Source organism: Heloderma suspectum, chromosome 3 (assembly GCF_057233095.1).
Source record: "Heloderma suspectum isolate Gila_16-S chromosome 3, 16-S_ref, whole genome shotgun sequence".
Taxonomy (NCBI): Eukaryota; Metazoa; Chordata; class Lepidosauria; order Squamata; family Helodermatidae; genus Heloderma; species Heloderma suspectum.
The window spans coordinates 122,374,048-122,401,775 of NC_139460.1; the positions used below are offsets into that span (position 1 = coordinate 122,374,048).

The window sequence follows — 27,728 nt, forward strand, 5'->3', positions numbered from 1 at the left end:
CTACTGCACTCATGTCCTACATGTGGGCTTCCCACAGGCAGCTGGTTGGCCTTTGCATGAACAATGCTGGATTAGATGGACCCCTGTTCTGATTCAGCAGGGCTCTTCTTATGTTCTTATAAAAGGTCCTATCATTTCCACAGATAGTCCCAACCCATACCATTTTAAGCACTGTGATTTTAAACTGCTCTGTACCCAATTACCATATTCTGGTAGCAACAGTGATTACATCGTCAGGGCTGCAATCTTATGCACACTTACCCACTGACTTTACTTCTGAGCTAGCATAAATAGGATTGCACTGTAAATTAATGATGGCATAACATTAAATCCATCCGATTTGGGCCATTTCTATTTGGTTTGAAAGAGTATTCATGATCCCATTTAGTCAGTCTTACAGATAATTTCCATTTGATCCTGCTAATCAACAGTTACAACAGATGGGATTGTTTATCTTGGAAAAAAGGGGGGTAAGGGGAGACATGATAGAAGTCTACAAAATTATGCATGGTGTGGAGAATGTGGATAGGGAGACATTTTTCTCCCTCTCTCAAAATACTAGAACCTGAGGCATCCTATGAAGCTGATTGGTGGGAGATTCAGGACACATAAAAGTCCTTCTTCACACAATGCAGTTAAACTATGGAATTCGCTACCACAGGATGTAGTGATGGCCACCAATTTGGCTTGAAAAGGGGGTTAGACAAATTCCTGGAGGAAAACACTATTAATGGCTACTAGTCTTATGGCTATGTGCTACCTCCAGTACCAAAAGCAATGAGCCTATGTACACCATTTGCTGGGGAACATGGGTGGGAGGGTGCTGTTGAGCTCGTGGTTGTGGGTTCCTGGTTAACAGCTGGTTGTCCACTGTGTGAACAGAATGCTGGACTAGATGGACCCTTGGTCTGATCCAGCATGGCTTTCCTAATGTTCTTACCCAGGGGTACAGAACTGCCCCCTGATGTCACTCCCCTTTTCTTTGCCCTGGAAGAAGGCATGGAACTGTTCCTCCTCCCAGCATGGAGAAAACCCAGGCCACCAGAGATTGGAGATTACAACGGGGATGTGGGGCAGCCTAGATATGGGGACTCACCTGCCGGTCACAGGTTGTCTACTCCTGTTCTAGATACTATGTTTTTGATGGCTAGGAACATGCACTATCTCTACAAAACAGAGCATTCAACTTGAGGCAAGATGTCTAAATCTCATGAAAAAATGAACAAAAACAGCGTATTTATTGTAAAGAAGTTGAAAAGGCCAATGTGCTGTATCCATATGATAGCCTGATGTTTTGGTTGTTGGTTTTAATTCGCAGTCTCATTCTAACAAAGTGGGTGTCTCATGGACAAATGAGTGAGCAAGTATCGAAACAGGAACCAGGATGAATTCCCCCATACCAAGCTATGCAGGTTTTTTTTAAAAAAGACATCTAGCTTCTGAATACTGATAGGGGCAAAAAGCTTTGCATCCTCTTGAGGCCAGTTCCCACTACTGGAGACCCACCGTAGAACCTCTGCCTGAGCAGGATGCTTCCCAGCAGAAGTGAAGCGTGCAGCGACTGTCCCAAATTCTGCTTCCAAGAAGCCAGGCATCCCCATCCAAGGTGATCCAGGTGCAGAAGAAGCCTTCTGCACAATGCACATCCCATTGAAAGCAACACAGTGCAGGCAGACAGCATCCACACCCAGATGTGCATTTGGGCACATAACCAATCTGCCTTCAGATGCAGGAAGTGAAACACATGTGGAAGGGTGCTTCCTAGCTGGATCAAGGTGAAGAAGTGTGGGTGGGACAGGAGGTGGAGAGAGAAATAAAAAGGGATGAAATCCCCCCCCCTTATTTGCCCTCTTTCCTTTCCATGAATTTTTTTTCACTGTTTAGAATCGAAACAACATGGTATTTATATGATTTTTTAAAGGGGGCATTGTAAAAAAGCAAAAAAGGTATCAGGAAAATACATAATACATACAATTCTTCCATGGAGCTACACTTGTTATTTTCATATTTCATTGCTCTGTAGAAGCAAAGAGCATCTTAGAAATCCGTTCACAAGTAACCCTGATTACAGGCTTCCTGCAATCTTGATGAAGTCCAGAAAATCTGTAGCTGACTGATGCTTTCCCTGTGTAAAATCGGATTTTTGTATTTTGCTAATCCCTGGTTACAATCTGTGTACTGCTCTTTGTGATCTACCCTGCAATCAGAATCCAGCCTGCCCAGATGTAACCTGGGACATTAGCAACAAGAAGTAGAAGGCAGGAGAAATAAAACAAACCAAAACTCTTGATGTAGAAAATCAATCATTTATTAGCTTAAATCTTAGGAAACCTCAGGGGAGGTGGTTCCTGGACATAAACTTTTGGATTCCTCCTAAGAATCTGCTTCTTCCTTGGGGGTGGGAGTGGAAGCAGCCTTTGTGAGCCCTGCTGAGAACTGGCTGATTGCCTGACACCCTGCAGCACCCACCGCTTGCTTTGGAGTGTCGTCTTGCTTGGAGGAGCAGCTAGGCTCCATTCTAGGAGATGCCTCAGCACACTGCCTGGATCTTCCTCTTGGCCATTTTGAAGGCGAGGGGGGAACTGCCGTTCATTGCAGAAAACAACGCAGCTATGATGGTGAACTGGTAAGACACTCCCAAGTGTTATTGGTTGATATTATCGGCCAAGTCTCTCTCTCCCCCTCCCTGTGCCCACACCATGAATGATTGTTGTTACAATAAATAACTTCTGGACCCCCCCCCCCCCCGTGGCTTTTGACTTCTAAATTTGAGTGTGCTTGTTTTGTGGAGAACTGAACGTGTAGACATATTGATGGGCAAAAAAAGAAAAAAAACTGGATTTAGCTGTGATTGTTCGAAGACAATTATGAGGTTTGCATCGCATGCTGCGAAGTTGCCTCCCCCCCCCCTCTTTTGTTTTTGTTTTGCCCTTTGGAGATCGTTGGGCCTTACAAAGCAGCCAGCCGAGCTCTCCGGGGGTTGCACTATCAGAAGAGCCGTTTGTTCCTTCGCTGATCGAACACAAGACGACTTGACGCCCCGTCTCCCTTCCAAACCCCGCGTTTGCGCGCGCGCGCGCCGGTGCCTCTTCGGAGCTACTGAAATGCCCCCTTCGCTTGCCAGAGCCGGCACTTCGCGCCGCTTTCCCCCGGTGTGGCCTCAAGTGAGCCCGGGAGCCCTGCCGGTTGTCGCCCGCTTCCAGCAAGGGTCGCTCCTGCCGCAGCTCGGCACCCGCGAGGCCCCCTCTCGCTCTGCTCTGCTCTGCTCGTCCCCGGGCGCGAGGCTTCGCTTCCGAGCACCCCCGAGCGTCGGCAGCCAGGCGACGCCGTTATGTAACCTGCGGGAGCCTCTTGGGTCTGCGGCCCCACGTGACTCGCGGGCCCGGGCCAGCCGCACGCCCCTGCTCCGCCCGGCCGCCCCCTTGCCTCCGCCCCGCGCGCCCCGCCAAGGGCAAGGCGACGTAGCCCAGACCCGGGAGCCTTAGCTCGGGGGGGGGGGGGGGGCTCACGTGGTTATGCTCCTTTGGTTCCCTGATGCTGCCATATCTGGCGCCTCCACTTCCCGCTAGGGAGGAAATGGGGATCCTTCGCCTTAGCACCGCCTTTCCAGCCACGTGGTCGTGTCCCCCCCCCCCCCCGACATGCTGCAAAGGCAGGCGGCAACGGCCACCTTCTCTCCTCTCTCTCCTCCCCCCCTTCATCAAACAAATCATGTTAAGGCTCGGAGAGGGAGAAATTATCAAACATATGTCGGCGCTTCTTTGCCTCCTGTCGGGAAAGGGGCCAGCACGAGCGAGGGCAGCCTCCGCAGGGCTGCCCGCTTTCCCCGTCGATTCCCCTTCAGAGGTAATGCAAGGGTCCGGGCTTCTCTCCAGCAAGGACAGCGGGACTTCCCCCCCACACACACCCCCTCCCTGTCCGCCCCACACCTTGAACACCTGCACAATCAAAGAGGTGCAGCTTTCACCGCACCGGTTGGATTTCCGCTCTCGGAGCATTTCAGCTATTGGGCAGTACAGAAATGTCATAAATAAAAATCCAGCAGTACAACAGCAACAGGGCCTCCACCAGGGAAAAGCAAATGTGGCGAGTGTAATAGGTATTCAAGGTCGGCCCTTCTACCTTAGGTTGCTTTAGGGTGCAATCCTATGCATATTTGGACAAAAAGAAGGGGGGGAAAGCCCTACAACTCCCCGCATATTGGGTGGCTGCAGAATGTGGGGAGTTGTAGGACCTTCTGTCCAAACATGCATAGGATTATGGCCTTAATTTTTTAGAGAACGTTTCTTATTCCTGATCATAGTTTCAAGGACTAAGTAGAATGGATGCCCGTTATTTCAGATCACCCCAATATCTGTAGCTGCCTGTGGTTACATAGGCAAGCTCACATCACTTCAGTACACGCAAATTAATCGGGAAGAACTATGGCTTGATTGAGGCATGTATCCAAGGAGGGATGCTGTAGTGGCATCTCCCCCACCCCCATGTATTTCAACCAATGGTGCAACTAGGTAATTTTAGACTCTGGAGCTACCGGTCTTATGGGCCCCCCCTTTAGACAGCCATAAGGATTATTTCAGTTGTGAAGCACACACCATTTCTCCCCCACCCCCACCCGTGCTTTACAACTGTTTCTACATTTCTGATACGTTTGAGCAAACAACAGCTGCTTGCCAACCAAAGTAAGAAAGAAGGGATGCTGCAGTGGCCATTTGGGGTCCACCCTGGGCTGTTAGGCCCTGGACTTTGGCCCCATGGTCCATCCCTTGCTGCACCATTGATTTAAATTTTCAAAGAGTATGTGGTGCAGGCAACGTTATGCATCCGAAGGCCTATATGTGTGATGAACCCTTCTTCTCTTTTTTCCTCTAGTAGGAAAAATCACGCAACTCAGGCCGTCATGCATACAGGCCTTCAGTGTGGTGGCCCCATGTCACATATTCTTTTAAGTCCTTTAAGCAGAGAGATGGACAATGCACAGACACCTCCACCGTGTGGATTGCATCGCTAGCCCTGTAAGAGTCTGAATCACAACCTGACTCATAGTCGGTGGGCTGGTCCTGCACAAATGCACTGTCCGCCCTTGAGCATCCAGGGAGGGCTTGCCCAGGTGGATGAGCCATCCCGGATCAAACACCATACTCAGAACTTCTGTATCCTATTTTCCTGTTGCAAATGCCTTTCAATGGAGTTCGTTCTAACAGTCCCTTGTGACTGACCAAGCATGAGTGATCCAAGTGATGCACATGCAACTACGAACCAGGCCAGTTAGAATCCCCTTTCCAATCCACGCCCAAACATTCATGAAAAGACTGGGGGAAATCCAAGCTTTAACCACACGTACTGCAAATACAAAAAGGAAAGCTTAAAAGTGTAAACCAGCCAGTGGTATTTTTAAAAGGTGCCAGATACATTGGAAATGTCTAGAAGGGAACCATAAGCTTTTCTCACTGGCAACTGTGAAGCAAAAGATGGTACCCCTCCCTCCTCACCTGTACTGGTAGTGATGTTTTCAGAATCTACGCTTTGTCCCATCAGGTGATATTGGTTAAGCCTTGAACCATCTTCAGCTACTACTACAGATGCTGCCGGGGTGTGAGTCCACACATAGATCACTTCAGAATTGGGATAAGCATCTGGGAAAAAGAGAATGTGGCAAATTAAGTCTACATCCTGGAATCTTACACAATAAGCAGGGCTTAATTTGTGCCAAGAGCCCAAGACTCAGGTCCAGAGCTTTGTCGCTGGGTTCATTTCAGTGTCAAAATTTAGTCCTGGGGCATGTGATGTAATAATAAAGGAGAAAAATGTGCAGGGTAACAAAAGGGAGCTTTCCTGTATCAGGGAATAAAGAGAAGAGCTTTTAGGGCAGGGTGCCTGAACCCTGGCATCTCTCTTTTTGGAAATTAAGCACTAATTAGTAGTGCTTAATTACTAATTAGTAACAGTAGTGGATAAATTGATTTATTTTTATTTATTTCATTTATTACATTTCTATACTGACCAATAACTGAAGCTCTCTGGGCAGTTCACAGAATGAAAGCCACAAGTACAGCATAAATGCCTGTGTATTATGTATATGTGTAGTCCTTCCTATTCCTAGTCCTCAGGATCTGTATGAATATTTCCATATTTTATTTCTTCTTTAGCCCTGTGAGGTTAGACTACTGTAATATTTGAACAATTTCCAGTTCCCACAAAAGCTTATGCTAGAATACATTTGTTAGTCTTTAAGGTGCTATAAAGTGTTATTTATGATATTTTATAGAAGGGAAACAGAAACAGTGAATTGTACAGAGTCATTCACTTAGCCCATCCTTCCCCAACTTGGTATCCTCCACATGTTTTGGATTTCACCTCCCATCAGCCCCAGCCAGCATGGACAAGGTTAGGGATGTTGGGATTTGTAGACCAAAACATTTGGAGGGCACCAGATTAGGGAAGGCTATTTTAACTAATGGTTAAGAGTCACTCCAAACACTTCAAAATTCCTACATAGAAAGCACTTCCATTATTGTCCAACCCGTGTGTGGATCAGCACGTGATTTTTCCTTCTATGTACTCAATTGGCTGTGACTTCCAAGTATGTGTACCCTGTTTTTACATGCAACGGAACAACAGTGTGTGCAGTGATCATATGCGCTCATCTATAGATAAGGTGGCCATGCATCCTACTTTACACAGAATGGTCCTCTATTTTGGAGAGTTGGCAGAGGACACTCCTCTATTTCAAGGTGTTGAAGTCTGGTTTAAAGTCAAAGAACTATAAGGAGGGAGAGCAGGGTGGGGCCCTGAAGTTGCCCATCAACATTTAGCACCTGGACTGAGCAGCCACACAGGTTACCTGGCCAATGTTCCCTCACTATGGTGAGGAGTGTATTGTATTTCTGTTTAAATTATAGTTATTATTTCCAAATTTGCACTATGCCTATCAATTTGCATATGCAAATATTATGCAAATCAGTGCCCTCTTATGTCCTCTTGCTGGGTGACACATTTCCTCTTTTTTTGGCAACGCATAAGGGAGGTACATGTCATTTATTTTTTTTTTAATTGAATTCGTTTCAGAATGGAAGAAAAAATTACAAGCAATAAGTAGACTGAAGCATTTGAATGGAACCAATTATTCATACACAGTCCTTGCCTAGAGTAGTGATATTTCCTCTTTTACAGAGGAAATCTGTTTCAGGGGTGCAGAACCCCTTCCAGCCCAAGGGCTGAATTCCAGTTTGGAGAAGCTCTTGGGGGGATGCATTCCAGTGGTGGGAGTGGCCGAAGGCAAAGGGGGCAGGGCCAACGTAACAAAGACTGCAGCATTCTGTAGCCTTAGGCAATTCCTGCCAGTGACTCAGCCTTAGGAGAGACATTACAACCTTTTAGAATGGAGAGGGAACTGCACAAAAGCCGGGAAGCCACCAAACTATCGGAGGTTGGGAGAAAGGGGGTGAGTCCAGGGGAAGGGGGGGGTAGCTATCTGGGGAACCCCAGAAGTCCAAATTGGGACCCCAGGAAGGTGAAATTTGGCCCCCAGGACTGAGGCTTTGCACCCCTAATCTACACTGACTGCCAGAGGCTCTTCAAGACTGGGATGTTCCCCACCCCTATCGGAAGATGCCAGGGGTGAACCTGCAACTCCTTGCATTCAAAGCATGTGCTGCATTACAGAGCCACAGCCCTTACTGAGTTGGCCCTACCATTAGGCAAAGTGCGGCAACCAGCTCAGGTGGCAGATGCTGGGGAGAAGCATCGGCAACTCCAGGGCGTTTCTCCGGAACCCCCTGTCAATTGCCCTCAGTTGGAAGACAGGGCTCTGTGCCACATGGCCAGCCCTGTGCCCCCTAAGCTAGACTGTTGCCCTCAGACACTGCCCCATCACTAGTGTTGAAATGAAGTTCAACTGCCTGTCCAGTTGGCTTCTGTATATGGAGGTGGGCGGGGGGCGGAACGGGACCATCTTGTCCTTTGGCTCTGGCAGCAAAATGTCTTGGGCCAGCCCTGAGCCCTTATCAAGTTCTCTATATGTTTTTCAGATAAAATGATTTTAGGAACTCATGAATGAAAACTGTGCTTGATATATAGCAAGTTAAGCTGTGCTCTTTCTATGTATGAACACCCATAAGAAATGTTCTGTCAAGGAACAGTTATAGGATAAGAATAACTTATTACATCCCATATAACAAATATGACTGCAAGCTTCTATATCATCCAGATACACTCGCCTGGGAACAATTATTAATGGCAACTCCCTGTTGAGTCTCTGTGAAGGTAAACATAGGTTCATGCATAACACTTGAAATGGTTCCATATATGGATCCTTCCAATTATATGGATTCTACTGATGACCTGAAGTCTGAATGCAATGTACTTTGCCCAGCAATAAAATACTAAGAGGAAAATAGAACAGGGTAAAACTGGGAGAAAAACTTGTTCTCTGTACAAATCATCATAATGCACTGAACTAGAAGAAAACACAAATGTACAGCACAAGATTGGTAACCTAGAAATAAGCGAACAATGACCACATCCTCTCTAACAGAAGTAGCATGGGAGTAATTATTTCTCAAAGAAGGCAAAGGATGGCTTGCCAAATTCAACATAAACTTAGCAGATTTTCAGGAAAACCCAGGGTTTTGAAACAACATATTTTGCATTCAACTGTGCACCCTGTCAAGATGTATGACAGAGCTTTATGAGTGTGAAAGTCAGGCAACATTCAGAAAGAACAGCCTTATGACATACAGTACAATCCTATTCATGTCTGTTCTGAAGTAAATCTCTTGGCGTTCAAGTGGGACTTACTCTCAGGTACATGTCTATAGGTTTTACAGTGGTAGACAGATAAAGAGGTGCAACTTGTCTCTCTTAGACCTCCCCCTGAAGGGTTTTTCCTTGATATCATGAGACCTGAAACCTTGTATTACAGTTCTGTCAAGAGAAATGTGGGATATAGCAGAAACAATGTCTTTAGATAAGATACCTTTTGGTCAACTGTTCCAAGATTCTATGGGTGCTCATCTCTGAAACTGACCACAGTACACTTATTTCAGATTGGTTCCCATATCATATTTGTATGGCATGGGAGTGTTTCTACAAGGAACCCCTTGTACAATTGGGGCTTACCAACAGTGGGGCTAAGACTGAAGTATAAGATTTTAGTAAGACACGAAAAAGAGATTAAACATGGCCTCTCCTCCAGTGAATAGTATATTCAGCTTATTAAATTTTACATCATTTGGCACAATCCTTGTTATCTTCAAAAGTTTACCTAGATCAACATTTTGCTGACATGCAAATTTATTTAAATTAAATTGCTCATTAAGTAACTAACATCTTTAATCAGTGTTATTTTAAAGAGGATATTTATGTGTTGAGTATTGGGGAATTGCTCAGTGGTATCTGTGTCTTTCTTGGGAGGAGAAGTAAATATTAATGAGGGATGTACAGGGGAAAAAAAAAAACAATCACAAATTCTGTGGGGTAGGATGAGAGGATTCCCAACACCAAACTGTAGATTTTTACAGGAAGTCTACTGCTACATTCAAAATTCACCCAGTTCCACATGTGTGTGTGCCATTCGCTGCTTTCTCACTAGTTCACTCAAATATAAATGTTGCACATGCACTTCTCATCACAGTTGTACTGGAGCATGGACTTCAAGGTCTAAAGCTACACAGTTTGTTATTTTGGGCATAGCAGTGTTGCTCGGGATTACACTGCATCATGAAACTTGTAGTCAAGCTTCTGTTTTCATGTACAATTATGTTAGCATGGCTTTATTTCTAAATAAGTAATCTTCCCATCATTGATTTCTCCACCCAACTTTATTTGAGTAAGGGCATGAAGAAAAGAGAAGGGCTTGGAATGAAAGATTTAAATCATCATCTAAAAACAGGTATTGCAAGAATACATAATTCTTACTGCTGTGACATTGATCTCACTAAACACTGGATGAACTTGAAGTTGGTCAGGCAAAGGTATTTCAGATTGTGGTAACTACCTACCATTTCAGAACAATATTCCAATTTGACATATTTTGCTCTGATTTCTGCTACTGACACAATTAGCTCTTCCAGTGTGATTTTAACAACACAGGCTTGGCTTGCAATAAAATCCTTGTAATGAGTTTTACTTGCTCTGCAATAGCTCACCTGTGTCCAACTCCTTCTTTCCCCTTTGCTCATTGACAATATTTATAGCAGAATATTTAGTTTTGGATGCAACATTTAATCTGGAATGAATCTGAAACTTGATTTTGAACTGTGCTTTGATGGCAGCAGTATAATTGTCTCTCAAAGGGAAGCAGCTGGAATCAGTTATTTCAGCTGCTATTGTTTTGTGTGCTCTCCTGCTATGCTTGTTGATTTATTGTCACTATAAATCCTGCTTTGAAAAGGACCACAGTGGTTGAACATTGTAATGGGACTATTTTGAAGTAAAATCTTTAGAAATTGAAAATATCTAGAGTGTTTCTGGATAGACTGGAGCTCTTGTAAGCAAGACAACAGAATGCTGACTTAAAAAGCCAAACAAAGGTTGGTTGGCTAATCTGACAGAGCCAAAAATTGAAAATCATTTCACTTTGTTGCACTGTTAACTGCAAATACCAGAGTGTTGTGTACAAACTAGTGTACATGAGGGGAAAAGCCAGAGGCTGCATATAATTTCTACAATGTGTACAAATATAAATATCACATTAAGATGGGACTCTCAGACATCTACAAACATAGGTTTTGTTAAGTTTTTCTTACAGTACCATACATAGTCATATGCATGCTTAGAATAAGAATATTGGAAGGAGAGGACTGTTCAACTTAATACCACAACCCAATAGTGTGTAAACCGGTACTCCAGAGGTCCCAGCTGTCTGAATGTACATGGGTGGAGACCTGTGAAAGGGCCTTCCTGGTGGTGGTGCCCAGAGACACTGGATTGTCTGCCTTGTAAGCTTTTAGACACCAAATTTCTCCCAAGCTTTTAATGGATTATGCAACTGCTGCTGCATTGGCTGCTATTGTTTGTATTGTTATTATTGCTATTATTGATCTCTCTACTTTTATTCCTCTTGGTTCTGCTTTTACTGATGTTTTTTACTGGAAATCTAGTATCTTGCATTTAAATCAGTGGTTTAAACTTTTTCTCTTAAGCACCTTGGAACTTTTATGCTGAAAGATGGGATATGCATCTTTAAAATAATAAATAAACAGAAGTTACTCCTATGCATGCTTAGGGTTGCAGAGTAAGAAGCACAACCTTTTCCTGACCATAGTAATTGCACAGACAGTATAATAAAATAGTGGAGTCTCCAAACTTTTTGGATTTGTGGGCACCTTTGGGAATTTGAGAAACTGCTGTGGGCAGACACAAAATGGCTCCCACAGAGGATGTGGCTAATCACATAATGGCTGCCATGCGGGCCTGACTAGTCAAAAGTCAGCTAAAGAGGTACTGGGGTGGGGGAGAGAGAAATAGCAAAGCTAGATGGAGGGGAAAACAGCAAGGTAGAGGGGAGAGAAAGAGCAAGGCTAGGCAGGGAGAGAAAGAGGACAACTAGGGAAGGGAAACAGCAAGAAAAAGGGATGTGGGGAGAGAAATAGCAAGGCTAGAGACTGCGGGTGGGAAAGAGAGACCAAAGAGAAAAAGTGTTTGTGGGAAGAAAAAGATGGGCCAGGCCCAGGAAGCAATTCTCTCTCTGCTTGCCCACCAACAACTGATCTGCAGAAGGTACAGGAACAGGAAGGACAGGAAGATTAGGGACCCTAATCTTCTTCAAGGTTTTTATTTAAAATATTTTTTTGAAGGTGGCAGGGAGTGGAGAGCTTCATGGGCACTGTTGGAGGTCCACATGGGCACCGTGGGGCACTGTGTTGGGGACCACTGGTCTAGAGCATTTATATAACCCAAGAACCATGCTTGGCTATTTTCCTTCTTTTCAGAAATTAGGATAGGGTAAAAAATCCTTTGTTTGCTACCCACCCACAAAGGCTTTCCCTTTCTAGAGGGAACTGTGTAAGGGACAATATGGTGTTCAGGAAAGCAAATGGCCTATTTCGTGTAAAGGTGGCCCACTTTATGCCAGAGACATGATTGTGGGCTTTACATTGCTAGTACTCCAGTGTTTCTCAGAGGACACACATTAAGTGTGGGCAATGTATCTGCATCTTTCAAGAATGTCCTGAATATGTGCCTGGACACCCTTGCTTGGGTCAGCCTCCCAATATAAAGGTGTTTAAAGATACACGGGGAGGGTGTCATCCCTATTTTCTTGCATTTGCTGTGGGAAGTACTAGGGTAAGAATGGTGTGCCTGCCACAAATGTGTCTAGAGCTGAGCTTAAATGGGGGGGGGAGGGATGCTTTTCATCAATATTTCTATTCAGTGCAAAAAGCACCTCCCCTTTCAGCCAATTATTCGGTCCCTCAAAAGTGGATGGAACTGTTTGCAAAGGGTCAGTGCAGCATAGTTTCCTTGGCAACAGGTTCTTCCCCGCTGAGGAGAAAGCACTGGCTTTGATTGTCCTCAGTGATGTTATCATATAGCCCAATCTGATTGTTGCCATGATGTCATCACATTCCCTCTGTGATCCCTGATTTATCACTGGGGTGGGGGGGACCCTGGAGGGAAAATGGCACTGAAGCAGAACCAGAAGGCAAAAACCAGTGCTGCAAGTCGCTGAAAAGCAGTGGGGAAAGGTATTGTTTGAGTGGGATATAAAAAGCTCCCTTCATTCCAAAACTGTGGCAAAAATCTGGCACACCTTTAATTTGTATTTGCCATGCTAAGCACCGTCTGGAAAGTCTTAACAGTGGAACTCTGCTGTTCTTGCAGCTATGTTTGACTTCTACTCCCACTCCTAAAATGTTTCTCCTACCACAGCAGGGGGTTCAAAATTGTGGACTTTGGAAGTGGCAGATGCTGTGCAGTGTCATGCTAACTCATCTTAAGAGCCTCCCTAATTTGATTTAAAAGCTTTATCTTTGCCCTAAGGCCAAGGGTCAGCAGCTTTCTCCTCTTTATGACGATTGTTCTGTACAATACCAAAGAGGGACTGAGGCTCAACGAGACAAGGGTTTAAATAGCCTAAACACTTGTCTGAATGGAAGTAAACGCTGCGTCTTACAGACTGGGTACAACTAAGTAAGGTAGCAACTTTGCTACCTGTCTTGCAGCAGGAGGTAAAAATTATTTCAACTGTCTGAATGCAAAAAGCTGGGATTGCTGTTATCTTTGCATGGATCATGGAGAATGCATTCTGCGTAATAGCACTTTTGAAGCAGAGGGCTAACGAACTGTTTTGAGTTCACACATTTTGAACAGTTCACACTCTTTGCAGTTAACAATGTAAATATTTTTGAAGCAACGCATTTATACTTTTCAAAAGAGAAGTGAAAGCTGGGAAACTGTATAAAACAATACAGCATACTTTAAATGAAAACAGCCTATGAAAATAAAGGGAAACATTTCGCTACATTCAGGTTTGATTGGCAGTTTTAAAAATGTAATTTGTGGTGCTGGTGGGGAACACAACCCATTACTTAGTAAAAGCAAGTGCTTTACCTTGAGTTTGCTTTACAATAACTCCGATGCTTTATCTTAAATGCAAGTGTAAACATTGATGAGTTTGAATGGATTTGACATCAGGCCCAGTGTGGGCGGTGTTTCGCTTTCACACACGGGCATTTCAGCTCTCCTTCCACTGGTACCCCCCCCCCCGCAAAACCCCAAGGCCCTTTGGAATGGCACCCATGAGGTGTCAAGGACTGCAGCCAAAGGAAATCTCACCCCTGCCCTATGGATGCATGGAAGAATTTTCCTTTCATGCATTTGAGGCTTTTCCTGGCCCATTTATTTCTGAGCTGTCTATGAATGCCAACTTGAGTGACATTTTTCTTGGTAGAAAGGCAGGGTACAAATCCAATAAATAAAGGCAACATTTTTTAGCAAATTAAAAAAATTAATTGAGGATGGTACCGCTATATCAGATGAATACAGATCATGCTACAGTATTCTAAACCCAAGGACAAGCGCTTAGTTCTGAAAACACCAATGAGGAAATATAAGTCTGTTTTCAATGCAATTTGTTTTTTTTCATCCATGGAAGCTTGCCATGATATGGATTTTAGCAGAAAGGCTCATAAACAAGAGACAAGATTCCTGACCGTTCTGTCCAAGGATCTCTCCTCCAAAACCCATCATGTATTCATGAAACAGTTCTTTATGTTTCAGAACAAGGAAGCTGCTATGACAACTTTTTCCTGCGGATAAGGCTTTTGTGTATCCCATGCGTTTGGACTGGCTGCTTTCTGTAGACATGGCTTTTAGAATGAAGCTTTAAAAGTACCTCAGCATTTGTTTTCAAGAGTCTGACTATAGCTGACCATGACCTGTACTGCTTGCAGTCAGCAAGAAAAAGGGAGAAACCGGTCTTGGAAGTATAACTAGGCCACGTACATATTGCGCCGGGGGGGGGGGGTGGAAGTGGCCATGCTTTCTAGAAACGTTGCCTGGCTGTCCATGCCACTTCTGGCTCCTCAGAAGCCTGAGCTTTCTGCCAAGGGGAAACCCTACCTTTGACATTTCATTGGGGCTAAGCATGGTTCCCAAATCCAGCAGTTGCCCCAAACCTGCTGTATGGTCCCCACTCAGCCTCTGTGCCTCCCAGTACAGGCCCATAGAATCATAGAACAGTAAGGTTGGAAGGGGCCTACAAGATCATCGAGCCCAACCCCCTGCTCAATGCAGGAATCCAAGCCGGAGCATCCCTGACAGATGGCTGTCCAGCCTCATCTTGAATGCCTCCAGTGTGACATGTCTAAACTCACCTTCTTTGGTCTGCCATGCCTCACTTTTTCTTTTCCTACCTGCCAAAGTTGTAAAGTTTATGCACTGCATAGTTTTATATCCCTATGATGATACCCCAGAGAAGCAAAAAACATGCCTATCCTCAGCCAAACTGGACGGCATGGAAAATTTCTTCCCAGCCCCCAAACAGATGACCACCAGCTAAAGCCAGGGGTAACCCTGATCCTATGGGGTGGGTGAGTGGGTTGTTCTGCCAGGGCTGGCCAACGAAGGCCGAGCCATGTGTGAGAAGGCCTTAATACAGACCTTGGCAAATATCACTGTCACATTCTGGTGATACCCAAGAAATCCTAGATTTCATGTGAGACTTTTGCTTAACATGTGAAGTACTGTACAACCTGTAAAATACAGGGTAAAAAAACAACAGAGCTCGGCTTGTAGGCTTACAATATCAATAATACAATTTTGGAGGACAGAAACTTTGTTCAGGTCATGTTCCCAGTTACTTTTGTAAGCAGCCAGAGACTGGAGATTAGGAAGTGATTCCCTTGCTAGCACTAGTGCTAACAAGGGAATCTTCAGGTTTGTGTGTGTGTGCAAGTGACGTGTGTGTGTGTGTGTCGTCCACTGGCACTGCCCAGTGCAGTCCTCGGGGCCAGAAAGGTTGTGCATCCCTGTGCTAAAGCAAAGGCATAGCTGTGTCCCTCTGAAATTTCTGTCATTCCCAAACAATACCAATTTCCAAATAGTATTGCCATTTCTCAGCTAAGATTCTGGACTTTGGATTAACCGGAAAGTCTACCATTAGGGAGAATGAATTCAAACTGTCACCAATGGAAATAGTTCTGTGAGGGTTTTCACACCTATGAAATTAAAGCAACCTGTTCTTCTAATCTGAGGCTATTGAGTCAAGCAAAAGGGAGGCTGGGTGCGGACATTATAGCATTCACAGACACATCATGGGAGTTAATACAATGAAACAGATACATCATTTGGTTTAAAGGAGAACATGGATACAGGAACAAGTGGGTATCACCTATCCGTTAACAAGCTTAGTGTGGACATCAGAAGTTGTTTTCTAATTTTGAAATAGTAGCTCTAGAATAGTCTCTCTGGAACAGCTGTGGAACAAAGAATCTCATTACGGTGTAAATTGAGTGAAGAAAACATAAGATGCTACCATTCAATGAGTTCTAATGATTCAGTAATGAACTGCTGGCATTAGCAAAGATGTCCACCACACACACACACACACACACACACACTTGGGGAAGACGGAAGCAGTCACCTTCTGCAGCCTCTTAAATAGTCACAGCTGGTGAAATGATATGGCCATGAATGAAACAGTTCTTTAGGTTAAACATTTTCTCTAGGGAGGTGTAGCCAGGAAGAGGCTTGGATAGGTGGCCATGACAGGCCTTTCTTAAATGCTAGGGCTGTGTACTGCTTTGGTTCTGGATCCGAATCGAAGCGGGGTGATTCGGACCAAATCGGATTGGTCCAAATCAAGTCGGATCGATCTGAATCGATCCAGATGATTCTGAAGCCCAGACAGGCTTCTGGGAAATGTAACTATTTGTTTAAGATTAGGGAGGGGGAGAGGAGGAGTTGGGAGTGGGGAACTGAGCCTTGGCAAATGACATCTCTAGCTGCCGATAGGGCTGAACTTTTAATCCAGCAGTCTCCAGTCACAGTGGTGGAGGAGGGGTTGTATATAACAGGACATTCTGCTTTTGTTTTCCAGTGTGAGAGAGAGAGTTGGTAGATGTGTAAGAGGACAGTTCTTTATTGCTGAGCATTTGCTGGATTGTGCAAGTGCAGCTCTACTTGCTTTTCTTCCCAGTACCCAGCCCTTCTCCATTCCATTTCTTAGTCTTCCCTTTCCCTTAAATCCTTCTTCTAGATTCTTAAAGCAAAAAATATATATTTAAAAAAAATTCTCTTCCAGTTGTTAGGTTTCAGTTTGTTTCGTTGCTTTGTGTATTGCTTGTTCTTTGGCTCCCCGACCCTTCTCAATTACTATTCCTTCCCTTCCCATTTTTCAACTCTTCAGCTATATTGTTATTAAAAACAAACAAAAACAAACCCCTTTTCTCTTCTGTTAGGACTTAGATAGCTAGTGTTAGCATTACTCCCCTTCCCCCCACCCCTTAGGTTATGTAGGTAGTTTTTTTCTTTCTGTATCCGCTTTCCTTTTGGTGTTGTATGTGTGTGTGTGTGTGTGTGTGCTGTGTGTGTGCTGTGTGTGTGCATGCACTGTGTGAGTACAGCATACACATTATTGTGCACAAGCAAACAATGTAGCCTAAAAAGTGCACTAATACACAGTCCAATATATACTGTGGGGCAAAGCACTACACAATATATAATAGGGGTGCCACCACCCATGGTGCTGCTCTTGGCAGGGGCAGAGGTGGGCGTGGGTGAGGTGCTGGTGGGACCAGTAGCCAGTCTGGATAGTGCGTCCTGTTCTTGGGCAGAATCAGCAGCTGCAGCCCAGTCGGAGCAGTGCCCAGGCCAGAGGGCTGGAACAACTCCTCTGTAGGGAAAGACTTCAGTGTTTGGGCTATTTAACTGAGAAAAAAGGCTAATAAGGGGGGAGCTTTATAAAATTTTATGGAGTAGAGAAAGTGGAGCAGTGCAATAAATAAGCTCTACTGAGTTCAGCGTGACTTCCTCCCAGGTAATGTGTATTGCAGCCAAAGAGAGGTTTAACTTTTTTCTTCCCTTAATGGGAAAAGCCTCAGGTCATCCAGTGAAACTGAATAGTGGCAGATTCAAGACAGACCAACGGAAAGTACTAGGAGAGAGAGGTTATTTTACACTTCAAAAAAAACCTACACCAGAGATTAGGGATAGCGACCTCCTAAACGTCACTTTAAACACCTTCTGATTAGGATCTCTGATCCCCTGTGGGGCTTGACAGTGTTGTTTGTTTGTTTTTACCTTCTGTTTTAGTTTTTGAGAAAAGGAAACTTTATGCATGGCTAGCACAAAAGCCGCAGGACCTAACTGTCTGTAATTTGGCAGGTTCAATCACCTCCATAGGGACTGCCATGTCCCCAAATTCCATACACTTACGTGGAAGCACACAAAAAATTATAGCTCTTTGCTTTGACGGATTTTCTTGGAAAAAGCAAATTTTACTTGTGGCTACCACAAAAACTACTGGACCTAACTATCTGAAACCTGGCAGGTTCAATAACCTCCATAGGGATTGCCAGGTCGCAAATATCATGTATTTATCATAAAAACTGAAAATGTTACAGTTGTTTCTGTTTTCCAGTGCAAGTCAATAGGAAAATGTAAAATCCGAATAATTTGGATTTCCAAATCTTGATTTGGTTCTGGGGTCCGAATTGGTCTGAGGTGGATCAGGGCCCAGTCCAAAGCCCCAAATCAGCCTCTGCATTGTGTTGGGGGATCCGTACATTAAACGTACATTAATCCCTATTAAACAAAGTCTGTAAGTTGGTGTGCGCTTACCTGATTACTAGAAATAAATGAACAAATACATTATTATTATTATAGATTATAATAATTTGATTTGATTATAATAATTGCCAGAATGCAAAGTATTTTACAATATAAAATACAGGTTAAGAAATAACACAGCTCTGGTTGTAGGTTTACAATATAAATTATACAATTTTAGAGAGCAGAAACTTTGTTCAGGGCCATGATCTCATTTATTTTGGAAAGCAATGCACTCTGGAGGTCCCTTAATTTTTCCTTCTGGTTAGTCTTATTCCTTATTTCAGTCAGTCCTAGAAGTGCCTCAAGCAGCTCCTTCTAGAAAATAGTTTCAGGTAACTTTAATGCCTGTTTTCAGTTCTTTCCATCAAGATTTATATTTCCATTTCAAAGTGTTTTTTCCTTCCTTTATTTTATGTATATATGTGTTTTACTTTATATGGGTAACTATAGGAAATAAGAACAGACTACTTCTGACAAGAGATGGCCAAACATCCCCCCACCCCCCGCCACTTTCTTTTCAAGCTTTGGCAAAGAATTCTCAGGAAAAGTTCAGGCTTCCGCCTAGCGTTGTCTGAGAATGTGCTGCCAGCACTCCACTGCCCCCAGCTTTCCTTGCAGCTGGTTTCCCTCCCCCCTCCTCCCCCCATGCCTTTCTCCAAAATTTACTTTCAAACTACAGGGGAGATTTGAAAGGGAAGGCTGCTCCCTTCAAAAGTGACTTTAAAAAAAAGGTCAAGGCAACAAGCAGCTATTTCAATGCATTACTCTAGCACAACATTTCCCAAACTAACTTGGACACGGAACACTTTTAAGCTCGAAATATATTCACCATACCTATAGATGTTGCTCTAGGGGTTCTGTGGGGTATAAAATATCTCCAGGATAAAAGGAGGTTGGGGAAAGTAGGGTCAGCATAGACTAGAGCCCTAAAAATTAATTAGAAACTCTGGAGCTGCACCCAAGCCCTAACATGGATTGACAGAGCCTAGTTCTGCACCCAAACCCTCTCTCACCCATACAGACAGGAACAAAAATGAGACAAACACAGACAGAGACACACTCCTCTCAGCTGCCTGCTGCTGCTACCTACAGAAGAGAGGGTGGCTCGGCTCCTGACAATGCTCATTGTGAATCTGTAGTCTGAGACCTGGCCATGTGATGCAGATGCTGTGCTCTGATAGGGCTGTGTGTTCTCAAGGTCACCCCAAATGGCCTCTGTCTTCCTCATTGGCTCCAGCTGGCAGAAGCCAATGGGGCCACAATGCAGCCTTTGCAATCTAAATACTATTCAATTTAGGGAGTAATCCCATGCATGTTTAACCAGAAAAAAGGCCTACAACTCCCAGCATGCCCCAGCCAGCCATGCTGCAGCATGCTGGGAGTTGTAGGCCTTTTTTCCTGTCTAAACATGCATAGGATTGCGCTCTTAAGTATTTTTGATGCATATATAATGTCATATTAACATTTTAGAGGGCAAAATATGGCTAGCACTGAAATTTTCTCATGGAACCCCTATTCACATTGCACAGAACACCAGAGGAACACAGTTTGGGAAACATTGCTGTAGAGTGTTTCACCCTTGGGCTGAATACCAGTCCTGGGGTGATGTACCAATTAAGACCTACTAAAACTCTCAAAATAGGATATAATGTAGGACTTAAGTAGTGCATGAACACACTTGTCCTGAGCTATATATCTAAGATATCAATATCAAAGTATGTTGATCACCTACTATCATCACATCTAAGACTGATCATTGTAGCTATGAAACCAATGGGATTATTTATTGATCTACAAAGTGTCAGTGACAGGTGTGTGTGTGCATGTTTAAAAAAAGCCTATTTAAGCAATGCCAGAAGGCAGAATGAATAGCGTGAAGGAGGGTGCAAATTTCCAAGTTATACAGAGCTCTCCATCAGGAATGAAGCAAATCTCCAGTTAAGGATCTCAGCACTTGCATAATACTGCATCAGCAGAAACTGAGCTAATAAAAGATAACAACCACTTTATTTTTTAATGTTACTTATTCCTTGAGGCTGACATAGCAACAGATATCTCTATTCCTAGATGGTTTCCTTGTCTAGAAAATGTGTCCAAAGGTTATGTACTTTGGAAGGTCAGTTTTACAGCATACACACACAAATCTGTCCTGTTGGAGATGTGTAAAAGCCTTCAGTCAAGGGTATAGAAAGCCGCAAAATTTTAATCACGTCAAAATTCCTGTACAAGTATCACGCTGTCAAAACATTTACAAGCATTAGCAAATTCATCTTGGAGCGAGGTGAATGCAATATCATTAACACTATGTGCAAAATGAGATTTCGGAACTAAGGGCACAATCTTATGTATGTTTAGACAAAAGAAAGTCCTTCAACTCCCACGGATTATAGGACTTTCTTCTGTGTAAACATGCATAGGATTGGGCCTTAAATCAATTGTCCTAGCAGGGGGCCTCTTTTGTCTGGATTAGACATTTGCTACGTAGACCAAAGAAGTGGGGTGAAGTCTTCATCTGACATTGCTTAGCTGACATAATCTTGAAGGAAAGTCATTTGACCTCTTTCTGCTCCAAATAGCTTGTTTGTAAAAAATCATAATCTTATTTACCTGCTTCTATTGAGCTGCTGGAAAGCTTTACTCAAGAACTGCAGAATATCTATTGGGCATAGCTATACCCAGTGAGGGAGCCAAAGGCTACTAAAGCAGATACTTCGTTGGAATTCACCAGACTGGCAAAAAACCCTAACAACCCGTAGCCAAATAGTACATGGACAATGGACCACTGAAACATTTCCCTTTAAACCTAATAGAAGGCTTTGTAACCACTCTGTTCCCAGATCAGCAAAAGCACAAGAGAGGAGCTCAATTTTTAACAGCTCAGTTTCTGTTGGGGTGCATGTGTGAACGTTCAAGTTACACAGAATTTTTCATTAGAAAAGATGGAACAACAGCTAAGGGCCCAATCTTATCATGTTTAGACAGAAAAAAAGTCCCACAACTCCCAGCATTCTTGGCTGGGAAAAGTAGGACTTTTCTTTGTCTAAACATGCATAGGATTGGGCCTTAAATCTTTGTTAGGCAAAGAACAAGAATAATGAAGATTGCATATGCCTGCATTGATAAAAGGATGGACCAATCAAAGCTACTGCCCCATTTATTTTGCTTTCCTTATTCCCTGGTACCAAACTGGCAACAAGTACTTATCCTTAAACTGCTTGTCTCTGTCTAGGACAGATGCAGAATTTCAAAGAAATACATCCTCAAAAGATATTGTTTATTTTATGATGTTGTTGTTTATTCGTTCAGTCGCTTCTGACTCTTCGTGACTTCATGGACCAGCCCATGCCAGAGCTTCCTGTTGGCAGGAAACAGAGTTCCTGTTTTATGATAGAGGTCTATAAATAAAATTATGCACGGTGTGGAAAAAGTGTGTGTGGGGGAGAGTTTATCTTCTCTCATAACCTAGGATGATCCAACGAAGCTAAATGGCGGGAGATTCAGGACAGCCAAGAGGAAGTCCTTCTTCACATAGAGCACAGCTAAATTATGGAATTTGTTTCCACAAGATGTGGTGATGGCCATCAAATAAGGGCCAAAGCAGTCATTTCTGTAAATGTGTGTCTAGCTGCTATATTTGCTTTCCCTTTTTACTCTGGGGTAGGCAAAGGGGACCTGATCTGGATCTTAAAAGCTCCCACACTACCTCTCACACTAGGGTCCCAATCCAGATCAAGGCCCCAGCACATATTCTGAGTAAAACTGAAAACAAACACCCAGCTGCTAGACACACATTTAAACGTAATGTCTGTTTTGGCCCTTAGATGGCTTTAAAGGAGGATTAGATCAATTCATGGAGGATAAAGCTATCAAAGGCCACTAGTCACAATGGCTAGTTTATATCAGCTCCAGCATCAGAGTCAGCAAGCCTCTGAATACCAGTCATTGGGGAATAACAGCAGGAGAGGAGCACTGTACCCACGTTCTGCTTGTGGGCTTTCCATGGCCATCTCCTTGGCCACTGTGAGAAACAAAATGGATGAAATAGGTCTTTGGTCTGATCCAGCAGGGCTCTTCATATGTTCTTCTATAATTAACCAAGATTAGATTTACACTAGTGCTTTTTATCGGTATTGACGTGCACCGATAACTGTTGTGGCACATTATGCATTCCATATACCACTTTTCTAGTGGTATTTCCCACTTTTTATTCCATATTAACCAAAATACCACAACAGATGCCCATTGTGCATGCTACGAGATATAAATGCGCAAGACGGATATAGCGTCACCATGATGGAATCAGATCGATACGACACAAGGTGTAGATCTGGCCCAAGACATTCTAATATGGTTATTGCAAGCACACTGTCCAAAGAGCATAATGTAGCAGGCCATGATTACCACTGGTTCATTCTTGTGTATCATGTTCCCATCTAGTTTTCCTTCTGTACTTTATCCTGTGTTGTCTGCTTTCTGTTTGCTTACCCACTGACTGCCTCACCTCCATCTCGCCACAAACTGCTCTGCTGTTTTAATTTCAAAACTGACTTCCACAACACCACCCCCCTCCGATATATGAAAAATAAAAAAGACTTTTATTAGGAAAGCCATTTGAAAGAAAACAGGCTGTAGAGAGAAGAGAGAAGCAAAAGGCACGGCTTTAGAAGGCTTGATAGAAATGGCTTATGGATTTTACATCAGAGCACGATACACCTGAAGGGGCTAATTTAATACAAGTCCATCATGTTGTGCTTGGGAAGAAACACTTTGGTTTTGAGGGATGGGGAGAATGGGTGCCTGATGAACAAAGTAGACGTTGAGCTGCTGGCTGTCTGCCCCATAGCATGCTGTGATTCCATTGATGCTGATGTGCTTAATATTTTATCAGCAGCAAAGGAATGCATAAGGCAAACGGAGTTACTTTAACTTGCTCTTCTAGAGCTTGGGATTGCCAAAGCAGCCAAACAGAGAATACTCCTGCATGCGAAGTGGCTCAGAGCTTGGTCATAATGGGATATACCTGCAGGGGCCTAAAAGGAAACACAGTTTTGAATTATAGTCTGAATGCATCAGTTGATAAGGGTCAGAGGACCACTGAGAGCAGAAGTAATGTTAGTGTCCCCTTAGATATTCCTGGACAAACTGAAAAGCCCCTTATGAGCTCTAACCCACATCATTTGGTGCTTTCAAAACACCTCTCAGCCTCTGAATAAGTTCTGGCACTGGGAGTCTGTACTGGTTTCCTAACAATCTTTAGTGCAGGAATCTGGGTAAAGGGCCTTTACCCTTTAGAACAGGGGTGCAGAAACTGAGGCCCAGGGGCCAAATCCAGCTCTCCTGGGGTCCTCAGAAGGCCATGCCCCTTTACCCTGGCCTCGCTCCCTTTGATCATTTCATGGTTTCCCAGCTTTTGTGCAGTCCCCCCACCCATTCTAAATGAAAGGCCTCTCCTGAGGCCTAGCGACTGGCATTAAGAGCTTTAAGCCCCCAAGAGCTTTTCCAAATTGGAATTAATCCCTGGGACTGAAAGAGGTTCAATATCTCTGGTTTAGAAGAACAGCTTCTCCACTGCTGCAAACCTCCATGCTGATCTACCCCTTTTCTTCACATGGTGACCAAGAAGGCAAGATGCTGACTAAGAAAGGAACAGAGGCTAGTTCACCCATTTTGAGGCCCACTCCAGTGCAGAACCACCTAGTCGTGTCTACAGACACAAACACTTATTTGTGCAGTGCACACTGCTGAAGTCACAAAGGGCTCCAGTTTTTACAGGTAGCGTCCCTTCCCACAGCTGCTAGGAGAGGCACGCATTCCCACCTGGAATATGCCCAAATCAAGCATGCGTCGGTTTCCACTAGAGTAAGAAGAGGCATTCAGGCCTGATCTGCCCCCATCTCACAGCCAGTATAGCACAGGTGGATGTATGTGCTTTCTACCTTGTTGCACTGACAAAAAGAGAAAAGGGAACTTTTGTGTTTAGATTGTACTTCACCCAGAAATGTACCATAGAACAGATGGGTCAGTCCAGGTTGACTGTTGTTTCAGCGTACTCTGCTGAGAAGAGTGGCAGTTTGAATGGGTGAATGCTACTGCCACCTGATGCTACTGCACATCTTTGTATCTGAATGTGGAAAGTATCATAAGAAGCAGCCTTTTCCAGTGTTAAAAATATCAGCATGTGCTACAGTACTTGGCTGAGTTGGAACCTGACCATCCAGGCAGAGGCTAAAAATGCTGAGTTTGGGGTGTGGATTTTCTGGAGCCAGTTCAGATTCAGAAACTCACTAGCTGGTCTTGGGCAAAGGACTAATTCATAGGCTTTTTACAAAGATAAAGTTGGCCTAAAATGTGATACTGGGTATGCGGAAAACAAACAAACACCCCCTTATCTTGTCAGGGTTCCACGCAGCTGTGCCTCATTGAAACTAGGTCACCATTCACTGGGGGTTTATGGCCCAGTGGTGCCAAATGCACTTATAGTTAACCTCTGGAATTCACTACAACAAGATGTAATGATGGCCACCAACCTGGGTGGTATTAAAAGGGGATTGGACAAATTCACAGAGAACAAGCCTGTCAATGGCTACTAGTCATGATGGCTATGTATTACTTCCAGTATTGGAGGCAGTACGCCTCTCTAGGGAGGCCAGAAACATTGCCAAAAAAGAGGAATTTATCACCCAAAAAAGAAGACAAAAGAGGAAACCAATCTGAATAGCATCTGCATCTGCAAATTTATATGTATAGGTGCAAATTTAGAAATATTCTAATTTAAATACATACAAAAAACAAAGAGAGTTGTGCTGGACCATGAGCACAAAAAAAGCCAAGATCCATAGTTGGGCAATACCTTTACTAGGACCAACCAACAATCCACAAAAATGTGCAAGCTTTCGAGTTCTCCAGAGCTCTTCATCAGGCTGAGTGGTACAAAAAGCAGGGGATACGGGAGGAAACAGAAAACTCCCAAAATTTGGCCAGTTGTTTTTACAGACCCAGTCTCAAAATGGACATTTGCTGTTTGAATGGAGATCTGCAACACCTACCACTGACTCATTCATTCAGGGGGCGCAACAGTGGGGGCAGAACCAGTGCAAGCAGCCCCACTTTCTGTCCACATGATGTTAATCATGGAGTAATAAAAACTGAATGGTAGAGGAGTACCAGGATTCAATCCAAAGAGCAGGTGTAGCTTTCAACTGCTACACAGTTGAAAAACCAATCTAGATGTGGCTTCTCCCACTCTAATCTTCCAAAAGTCCCTTCACCCTCCATGTTCTTCCTACTGCTGCAGCAAGCAACACTCTTTTTTTTGCCCCCAAACAGGCATGAAATGAGGGTGGATAACTGGACTAAGGGACATTCAGGTCAGGTTAATCTTCATCTTTTATTGCTGCTTTGGAGCTGTTGAAGGGCTATGCATTTTCTCATGTTTCAACTTGGCAATTCTGTGTGTGTGTGTGTGTGTGTGTGTATATGTTCTTCCATTTATCTATATCACAATTATGAATGGTGTCAAATGAAAAAGAACCACCAATGATGTGCCCAAATTATTGGACCCTGGAATATGGTGCAACATAGCCCCCTCACCCATCCACCCACCCACCCTTCCAAATCCTTTATATATGGGCCTAAACATGGGATTACGCATACTGTATGGGAGAAATTCAACTTACACTGTGTTCCTGAGAAAGAGGCACATTGTGGATCTCTGGAGAGAAAACGCTATGAATGTCTGCGTGTCTACTGAAAAGCTATGCGGGTTGCATAGAACATTACATAAGAGTACACACGAAACTACTGTATGAACACAATTTGAGACTTACTTAATGGAATCACATTTTCTCATAAATATACCGCCCCCCCCAGACATTCATGATCCCCCAGTCACACACATCACCTAGCAGCTCTGCTTTCAGCTCCTAATGAAGCCGTGTGCCACACGATAGTTCTCTCATTATGAAATAAAGTGCATCCCAAGCACTCTCCCCCAGATGGATGATGTCCAGGGAGATGCAAGCAGAAATGGAGGAATCTTGGCAATGCCCAGCGCATGTGCCCAAGGCAGCCTCTATGACCCTCAAGCCCGCCTTTCCTTGCGGCTCACAGCCCAACTACTGTTAACTCAGTTCACTTTTGATGAGGTCGATTCACCCCTCTGGCTGCTAGCTACAAGGTCATCATAGTACACACACTGAGTGTGGCTTGCCATTGAGATTATCGCCATTGGGATTATAAGGAAGCAACCATAGATAGTGGCCTGGGAAGGGAGTGGTTGGATCAGTCTATTTCCAGTCCATTTCATTTCCACATGTGTTCACTCGTATGTCTATTGCATCCTTTTCCCACATTAATGTGTCATTTTTTTAAGTCCACATGAAAAACAGCATTTAAAATAGATATTTTCTATGATTTTCTCTCAAAATACACATTCTCAGACACATTTTCTCTCAAAATATGCATTCCTAAATGTATTCTGATGTGTTCTTTGAGCCAAAAACTTCATCGCAACACTTGGAGATGTGCAAAATCCAGTGGATTGCTACGTTCGGTTCTGCACATACATCTAGGAGGGGCAGCTCAAGTCACTTTGTACCGGAATTCAGAAAGACCAAATTCCTCAAGCATCCCTGGCCTCAGCCATAAAAGGTCCCCACTCCTGAGCTAGACCAAATGAAGGACTATTAGGAACAGGCATGTCAGATGGAGATTCTTCACCATTAAGCTGTCCTGACTGAACACAAAAGCCCCATAAAAATGTCATTCCTATATCTTACTCAACAGAATGAAACACTTACAGCTTCCAAATTTCAATGGACAAGCATGGGCATCCATGGGGAAGTCTTCTAGTTGCATGGGACATTCGGCGGAGATGGTCAATCTAGCAGAAAGGCGGGAGAGAGAGAGAGAGAGAGAGAGAGTTCAAGTCTGTCTTTCGATTCACAGGAAAAAAAATGTTGTACCATATACACAGTATCAGCATGTGTGTGTCCCTTGGTAATTAAATGATTTCTAGGTTACCAACAGGAGCTTTAATAATTTCTCAATGATAGAATTGTTTTTTTCATTCAGCTTAATTAACCACTTCCTTACTAACTTAATTTTTAACTGTTTCTAACAACTTTGGCGGACCAGTGCCGTCACAGCACTAGTGTAAACCAATGTCACTAGCGCTTGGGGGTAAAGGGAAAAAGTGGGGATTTCTCCTTGCCTGGAAAGCACTAATGATGACATTGTAGTGTAAACCAATGACATTGTAAGGTAAATCAATTGCAGTGTAAACCAATGTCACTAGTGCTTGGGAGTAAAGGGAAAAAGTGGGGACTTCTCTTTGCCTAGAAAGCACTAATGACATTGCAGTGGTGTTGGTTTATGCTAGTGCAACATCAGTAGCACTAATGCTGTGACAACAGTGGATACTACCCAAAGAGGGAACAGCTTGTTAGTCCCCC

At 43.8% G+C, this 27,728-nt stretch overlaps 2 protein-coding genes across 2 annotated transcripts in view; one reads left to right on the top strand and one right to left on the bottom strand.

Moving 5' to 3' along the window:
• GABRA5 (gamma-aminobutyric acid type A receptor subunit alpha5) overlaps positions 1 to 27,728 on the bottom strand; it is a 73,544-nt gene that overhangs the window by 5,607 nt on the left and 40,209 nt on the right. Inside the window, exons 5-6 of the mRNA XM_084841779.1 lie at positions 27,075 to 27,157; positions 5,493 to 5,636 (exon numbers count right to left, since the gene is read on the bottom strand). Coding sequence (XP_084697905.1) covers positions 5,493 to 5,636; positions 27,075 to 27,157 — 227 coding nt within the window. The remainder of the gene's footprint in view (positions 1 to 5,492; positions 5,637 to 27,074; positions 27,158 to 27,728) is intronic.
• GABRB3 (gamma-aminobutyric acid type A receptor subunit beta3) overlaps positions 2,526 to 27,728 on the top strand; it is a 258,047-nt gene continuing 232,844 nt past the window's right edge. Inside the window, exon 1 of the mRNA XM_084841776.1 lies at positions 2,526 to 2,626. Within this exon, the coding sequence (XP_084697902.1) occupies positions 2,526 to 2,626 (101 nt within the window). The remainder of the gene's footprint in view (positions 2,627 to 27,728) is intronic.